At 35.8% G+C, this 8,552-nt stretch overlaps 1 protein-coding gene across 1 annotated transcript; it reads right to left on the bottom strand.

Moving 5' to 3' along the window:
- Positions 1 to 3,258: 3,258 nt before the first annotated feature.
- LEP (leptin) lies at positions 3,259 to 6,746 on the bottom strand. Its single transcript, XM_072398763.1, has 2 exons — positions 6,315 to 6,746; positions 3,259 to 5,320 (listed from the first exon to the last, which is right to left on the bottom strand). The coding sequence occupies exons 1-2, from the start codon at positions 6,462 to 6,464 to the stop codon at positions 4,949 to 4,951; spliced, it is 522 nt and encodes a 173-aa protein (XP_072254864.1). The 5' UTR covers positions 6,465 to 6,746; the 3' UTR covers positions 3,259 to 4,948.
- Positions 6,747 to 8,552: the final 1,806 nt, after the last annotated feature.

Genomic DNA, 8,552 nt, shown 5'->3' with positions numbered 1-8,552 from the left:
GCCCAGTATAATCCCTCCTACCAATATACTTTAGTTTGTTAACAAGCAGTACCAATGACCTTATCATAAACACAGAACAGCAGGACATGTGTCCCTCATAAGTCTTCAAAAAAGGTAATTCTTTAAAAAAAATTCTCCTTTTCTTTATCATCCATTGAGGCGTACAGGAGTTTGATGGCTTCACAACATACAAAAGCCAAAACATTGAAGCAAACATGAACATACAACTGTGAACCAATACCAAAGCTATTGAACAATAGATTTCTAGTTTCTTAGGCCAGGGCCACAACAGCAAGAATCAAAATGATTCGGCAACAACTGAGAATATTCAGGCAGCTCCCCACTTCTAGAAGAATCAAACACACGATCCCAGACTAGTATGGATGACAAATATAAGAATACAATATAATCAGGAAAGTCTATATGACTATATGAGTGGGGTCCTAGCAACACCTAGCTTTATGTCCCTTTTCAGTGGCCTTAAAGTAATCTGGAGGCAAAATGTCCAAATTACGACCCATTGATGCCAAAGAGCAAACATCTTCTAAACTATCCTTTAAATATTCCAAAATGAGACAATGTTGTAACAGCTGAAACCAATGTAACTATGAATGTAAGACATCTCTGCCAACTTTTGTAGAGGAATTTCCCTTGTCCAGACCATTTGCAGGAGCTTTCAACTCCACTAGGAGCCAAGAAAAAGATTAGCCTTGCAATTATGATTTATCATGCAATCATGCTTGACCTATAAGTATCCAAGAATTAATCAACTACAAAGCTGAGTGCCTGTGATGTACAGAAGCAGGTCCAACTGCTACAACCAAGTACCCAGGGGGCCAAAGGGCTGAGATATGGTGTTCCCCTGTCACAGCAGAGATCAATAAGACAAACAGGTTCTGAAACCCAAGACTTGGGGCTTAACAGCTAGTACTGGGAATAAAATGAGGGCTACCAGCTCAAAATGATATCTAAGTGCTTTTCAGCAGTATCCCTAAAGACTTAAATGCCTTCTATCAAGAATGTGGACTTCTTTTTTACCTGGACTGCAGCAGTGTCCACTAGGCCTGTTGACAACAATTTAGAAAACACTGTCCCAAAGGGGAAAAAACTTTCACAACGTGCCAACCAGAGTAGGTTCTAGAGAGCTTCTATGCAGAGCTCAGCACCCAAAGATAATTCCAGGTTGTAACCTGTGTGTCCAGTAATGGAGGACCTGAATAGAACTCTGTTAAGTTGTAGTTGATGGCTGTCCTGAAATGCAACTGAAATCCCAGCTAGCACAGCAAAATAAAAAAAAACTTGCAACTTTGTGAGGATTCACAGCCACTTTTGAACATTGGCACCCGAGAGCAGTACATCGTTTTTACTTCTAAAATTAGCCTGTCCTGTTAATATTGTGGTTACTGCATAGTTTGGATTTTCCCCATTTTCTCCATGATGAATACTCCAAATGTCACTTTAGGGGTGTTAAGGGAAATATTTCCAAAAAATGAAGCTTAGTGGCAGTTCCTTATTTTAATATAATGTAATTTATTGATTTTGATTGTCCTTTGTCAACACTTCTAATAACTAGAGTGACCAGCCACAGAGCTGAATTAAGAAGTCCAAACTCCCTGCGGCTTTCTGCTTTAAAGAGGTACATATTAAATTAAGGGTGTTATACCACTGATTTTCAGTTGCTGATTACCAGATAAAAAGAAAAAGCGCTTTGTTATCTTTTCTATGCTATAACCTAGCTTCACAGAACCACCTTATTATGTAAAAGAGTCATTCAATGGAAATGCATAAAAAGCTGTATTCCTAAATTATTAATATCATCTAAACAAAGCTTTTATTTTAGACCACTGCATCTTTTTTGCAAGTAAAAATCAGCCAGGAGTTAAAGTTACAAATTCAAGAATATCACTCACCCTAACTGACCACTGCAGTAGTCACAAATTGTGATTGTATAACATTTACACTAATAGTAGTATAGGAGTTAGTTGGATTTACTAAAGTGTATGCATGTAGATAGGGCAGCATAATTGTCCATAATGTACATTTTTTTAATATATCCTTTAAAATGAGTCCTGCTTCCCTCAAATGTTGCTCTGCACTATTACTCCATACGGAGTGCATAATACCTTGTCTGCAGCAGTGGTCATGGTAGCTTTGTGCGCTCTGCTCAGCTATCAAACCATATCAAAAGCTCAGCAGGCCAAGTTCTTTCATCCAAATCAAAAGTTGACTGAAAGAAAACCAAACTAAGGAGCATAGAACAGACTACCAGAAACCGGTCAGAGGAAGGCCACCACCCTACAGTGGAAGTGAATGGCAGGTGCTAGTGATAGAGATCGGTGGACAAGCACCTATGGAAGACAAGCAGTAAAAGGCAGTGCAATGGCCTTATTGTTACCTGATTGCCCAATACAGGCAGGCTGAATCATCAAGCCAAATCGGAAGCTCAACACGTGCGTGTATTCGCGATTCGGTATCAGATTTTCCAATGGGCTTCCAATGGACTTTTCCAATGGGCTTGCAGGTGCCATCAGGAAAAAATGCATCTTTTTACTTGTTGATGTTGTAAGCGGCATCAGAACTATGAAGTAATTGGGGTAAACTAGAAATAAAAGTGACAAGTGGGGTTTTCTGATGTTGAATAGCATATTTGGGTTGTAGATGGCATACATTTTTCTGTCCTGATGGTATGGGTCATTAAAGTGTAAAGGAAAACAGTGAACAAGATTAAAACGGAAGGGATGGCATAGGATACTAAGGGTGAGAATCATTTTAAAAAATGTCCAGAATTTTTTGGCCTTTTGTTTATAAAAAAAAAAAAAGCTCAATTGCAAATACCGCTATGTTCCAAAGTCATGGTGTATGCCACTTTCAGTTTGATGCATGCATATTTTATTGCTTAGTCAGTTTTACATAAAATGTTGCCATGAACATTCCTTATTACAAGTTAGAACAGAAGTTCCCAAATCACTGTAATTAAACATGTAAGAGGGGCTAATGGATTTAAGAATTTAGATATAATCTGGAAATGTGATATGTAGATCTATGACTACTTGTATGTTTGTGTAGCAGTTTTTTCAATAAATAGGATTTTAGATTTTTTTTCCTAGAGCGAGCCCACTGCAACTTCTATTTCCTAACCATTATTTGGATGTTTGATATATGCAGCAAACTAAGAACACACAATTAAAGAGCAAGATTCCCTAGATATAGTGTGTTTAGGGATTGTGTATGCTACATACATGTACACTAAAAAACAATCCTTTTAAAAATGAAAAATGGGTTTAATTTACATATGGTTTTCAGATAAATAAATACATTATGCATTTAAAAAAAAACATTGGCATATCATGCCTACTTCCAAAATTGTAAAGTTCAAGTTTTCAATAACAACATTTAAAAAATACATTAAATATAAATATGTTTATAGTTACAATTTATAAAGTTGCATTGTTATAAATTAAATATGAATAATATATATTACATAAATATAACATCATTAATTAAATACCTAAGTTCAGTGTACACATTGTAAAACTACTTTAATGCATTCAAGGGAGTAAAAAATGGATCTTTGATATGAACCTAGGGAGATGATCATAGTGCTACAGTACATAGTATAGTGCAATTCACTTTTGTATAGCCTCATTGCTTGAAAAAAAATAAATAGATATTTCTTCTTTATACCTTTCTTTCTTGAAGTAAACACATCCAACACTTTTGTTTCATTTTGGATATGATCATGAGAGGTTAGAATCAGTTTTTTTCTGCTTTCTATTCGTTTTGGTAACCATTGGTCATTATTGCTGTGTGACTCACCTACAATCACCTATGCGTTTCAAGCATTTGTCTACAGTGGTTGACATGCATTACAGAGTTACTGAGAATGTTAAAATGGTTTAAAAGGCAACTGATCGCTAGATTCTGAAAGCAGCATCTGAGAACAAATGATCTATCATGATGATTACCAAATGCCTGAACACAGCCTAATAAAACCATTTCACATCATTAACTTTAATGACACAGCAAAGATGTAAGGGTCGATCAGCAGTTGGCAGGCAGTTAAACACTAAATAACTATGAATATAAAAATTGTCCATCCAAGCTGGCTTTAAATTAGTTTCACGTTTAGGGGAGGAGCAAGCCTTCCTTTCTGCCCAATGTTAGGTTTTTACGATTAAATTGAGATAGGCTGCTAAAAAGTCTAAATATACCCCATGTTGGGGCACAGAGGGGCACCTTTTCATGGCCTTTTCAAGATCCCATTTGATCTCCCCAGTAAGCAGCTTCCACTTTCAAACCAAACTAATTCTCCTTCAATGTAAACGTATGGTTTTCTATTAGAAAACACATGGAATGTATCGAACTAAAACAATGCATTAATCCATGCAGATGTTTTGATACAAAAGTAATTGCTATCTTAATTCACGTAATAGTGCATTTGTTTATTAAGACACTTTAGGCCTGATTTAATAAAGACTAACCCAATAAACCTGGAATGGATCTGGTCCAGGACTGACAATATTCACCAACTAATAGCAAATGCTTTTTAACCACTCCAGGTTTGCGGAATCACCAGGGATCTCCTATAATAGTCAATCTTCTCCAGGCTTGAAGAGTTTTAATAAATCAGGCCCTTATATCTCTTTAAAAAGGATTGCATAAAAAAGAAAAATCTCATCTTCTGCCCAAACTATTTGGGCTGAGGAAATATGGGAAAGTAACAGCAAAATTAGTCATTGTGTTGTTAAAAATTTCCAAACATTTGTTGAAATAAAGAATATGACTCTCCTTATTATGATCTGAGTAACCTAATAGAAGCACAGCTTCATTAGGATTGCAGAAACAGCCATTCCTGAATCATAAATATTATTGCAAAGGTTTGTCCACCCCAAGGCACTCCATTATGTCTAGGGATCACATAAGTGATTACTCATTGTTCAGATATTTCCTAAACAGTTTTTTGGCATTCTGTGATATAATCTAGGTACTTTATGATGCTGTGCAATGATTTCTGAAGACGGTCAAGTGTCACCTTTTCCATAGTATAGGAGGCATTTTCATACTGTTCCTTTAAATTAACCATTATGTTGGTTTGCTTGGGCTCTGTGTCTATGCAACCCATAATGCGGTTGAGTAGCTGTAGGAGGCTGCGAAGGTTCTCTAGGTCACTTAGCATTTGTTCTACGTTTTCCATGGGGATATTAGTTAAAATCTTCTGGAAAATTTCAAGAGTCTCATCCATCTTCTCTAGACTTTCAAGTATCTGATCATCTGGTATAAAATCCAAGCCACTGCTTTTCAAACTGCTTGGGTAATTGAACTGTGGGAAAATATAAATTATTGTTAATCAATTTTTAGATGTTAAGTACGCAACTAAATCATACAGCCCTCTTCCTACACATGATATCATACTTGTGTAAATAGTGTTATGAACATTGCTGGAAAATGTTTTTGCTTTATTAGTAAACAAGAATACATTTTTGTCTACTTTGGCCATTTACATCTACTAAGAAACCTAGAAAGATGGCCAATCTGCCTTAATGTTGGGGACACAATATGCAATGTTATAACGATCAGCATACAAGTTTATCCTTTGCAATTACCTCATGCAAACATGGAGGAGTAGGGACTGCGGAGCTGATGGGTGATAAATGAGAAAAGAAGTGAAGAAGTTATGCAGTGCTAGCAGAGAATACAAGTATGTAAGTAAGCAGTGGACAAGGGGTGCAGATGTGAGTGGCAGACAAGCGACTTAGAGGTTAGCTTTGGAGTCCCTGAATATTTTATTACAGCTTTAATGTACTTTAACCTCAGTTCTATGTCTAGTTTCTGTATCCAGGATGCATATGTAAAAGTAAAGTTTCTGTTCAAAAAAATAGTGTTTAGATTCTAGTTGACTATGCCCTCCTAATCCTAAAACTAAAATGTGTGCTACCCAACAAGTTCTCCTTTGAATGTGTGTGTGGGTGGTAATTTTCAGGGAGGCATTTACATTGGAATGACATATTTCATCAAGTTGAAAAAAGACAAAATCTATCAACCACTAGCAATACTTTATAGTACAGTATGTTAGTTTATGCCTGGACATAGGCTTTGGTGGTGGCACAGACTACGTTATAAACCTAACCTTCCTAACACTAACTATACCTTACTCTATCCAAAACAATAATTATTTTTTTTTATGGTAAGAATATTGTTCTACAAAAGAGTATATATTTTACATAATATTCAAGTCAATAGGCACAATATTATTGGATTACCAGAGAGTTATATTAGTGGCATTTCTTCATCTTTGCTATCTAGCTTTATCTCACCTGGATTGGATGTTCTTGTATTCTGGTGATGAGTATTCTTGAAAGAAGCTTTGCATCAGCCTTGACCCGCTCTGTTTTTAATGAAAATCCATTGCACATAGGAAGCCACATCAAGCTAAGTCCACACAACGGAAGTACTATGTAGTACATTGTGTTGCTCTTTTACCCAGTCCTAAAATAGAACATGAGTTTAGTAGAGAATATACTGATGTCATTTGTATATAAATATATGTCTCTTTGCACATCTTTTGATCATTAATATTATATTTGCATATGTATATGCTTTATACTACCGCACAAAGTCAGGCATTTAGGTCATATACTCTATTGGATCAACTTTTGTTAAATAAATATATGTAAAACTACACAAGCCTTTTTGTAATTAATTGCCAATAAATTTAATTCAATATGCAACTGCTGCAGTTTTCTAAAACTATACTATATCACAGAATGCCCCCAGAAATATTTGCTTGTGCAATTGGCTTACTGATTTTCTCAGACATCTACACTAGGATACAAATTACATTTTAGGCATCACCTGCCATAAGGATTTCACTGTTGGCAAAATACTCTGTATTGGTAAACTCGGGAAACCCTACAACATTCCCCTATTAAAGAGATAAGAGTGCAATGGCTGCTTATAATGAATCAGACCCTTCTATTCAGGAATTAGTCCCTAAGGGAAATGGTGAAACATTATAAAAAGTTAGGAATTTGCCACAAAGTTTTTTCAATGTTTCCCCACCAAAGAATTTTTGTTAGCACACACATTAAAAAAACAAATTTTTAAACTATAATGAAATACTTTGTGAAACCTGTAAAATAAAAGTTCAAGGGTCTTTAGCCCCCAAGGCAGAAGGAAATAAGTTAACTCTACCACTTTAAACTGTGAATTACTTTGCAGCATAGTTGTAAAATCTGCCCTTTTACACTTGATGTGGCTACTTCTTTTTACCTACCCCTTGGTCGCGCCCTAAGTTTTCTAATCGGATATATTTATAGCTATGCAGTATCCATGCGACCCAAAATTTACACCAGTTTTGTATTAAATCATTAATTTTATATCTTTAATCAGCACACAAATCCTTACTTTATGGTCACATTACAACCCTTTGTCAAATCTACAAAACCAATAATCCCTCTAATAATATAAATACACATTGGTATTTTTGTACTCATTTATATGTCCTTTAGGCAGAGCCTGACACGGAAAAATTATACATAGTACATAATAACTGGTTACTAAATATCAGTGTATCCTCATTTCACCTTTTCTGCTTTATTTTTCCATTTTTAAAGTATTCATTAGCTTTTCCTTGATGACACCACCCAGGAAACAGACAGCATGCTGAGAGGTAAATATGATTTCTATTACTTGCTTAGGAATTCTTTAACATCAGTTTCCATAGTGAAAACAACTGCCAGAGTCATCAATTCCTATTTTAGTTAAAAGTGTTTTATTCCATCATTAACTGAGGCAAGATGGTGTTTCTAAAAATCAAAATCATTTTTAAAAGCCCTAATTCCTAGGATTTCATTCTTTAAAGATTGTACATTTTACAACATCTTGTAATTGGGGAGTAGAAATATGCAGTATTTTACTTATGCAGTATAGGGTTGTTGTAGAAATCTGAATTTTGAAAAAAAGGGCATCAAATTTTGCTTTTGAGATTCAAGTTCCATGGCTGTAATAGTTCAGGTTTTTTACTTAGTCACTGACTATCACCAAGCAGTCTGGACAGGAATTTAGACTTTCAGAAATTGCCAGGGTTTCCTGGAGCTTTGGTTTATGAACTTTCCATTTGTTTGTGCCTGCCTAGTTCCAGGGCCTATGACACTTGGAAGGGCCATCTGCAAGATGGGAGCATTATATCCAATGATCCCCAATTAATTAGATTTTAGCAGGGGTTCCCACCAATGATAGCTTAAACTGAAAGGTTAGCACTTTGCCGAGTCATTCATGGTTTTGGTAATGGTTCCCCAAGACCTTAAAATTGGTACCTTTGGGATAAAAAGGTTGAAAATTGCTTAGGCCAATAATTTTGATGACATATATTAGTGGCAGCTTCCTTATTTTGGCCTTCATTGGTCCTTGGCTCCTTTTTAAAACATTAGCCATGCACCACAGCTAATTGGCTCCTTGTACCGCCCTATCTCGCCCAGTCTAAGCTCCATTGCTTGTGGAATGCAAGTGGTTGACACCAAATCACATCCAGGTTCAAACACTGCATTCATGAT

The sequence above is a fragment of the Pyxicephalus adspersus genome, chromosome 2, assembly GCF_032062135.1.
Source record: "Pyxicephalus adspersus chromosome 2, UCB_Pads_2.0, whole genome shotgun sequence".
NCBI classification, from domain to species: domain Eukaryota; kingdom Metazoa; phylum Chordata; class Amphibia; order Anura; family Pyxicephalidae; genus Pyxicephalus; species Pyxicephalus adspersus.
The sequence above is the reverse complement of the archived record's forward strand: the minus strand, read 5'-3'. Positions and strand labels throughout refer to the sequence as shown.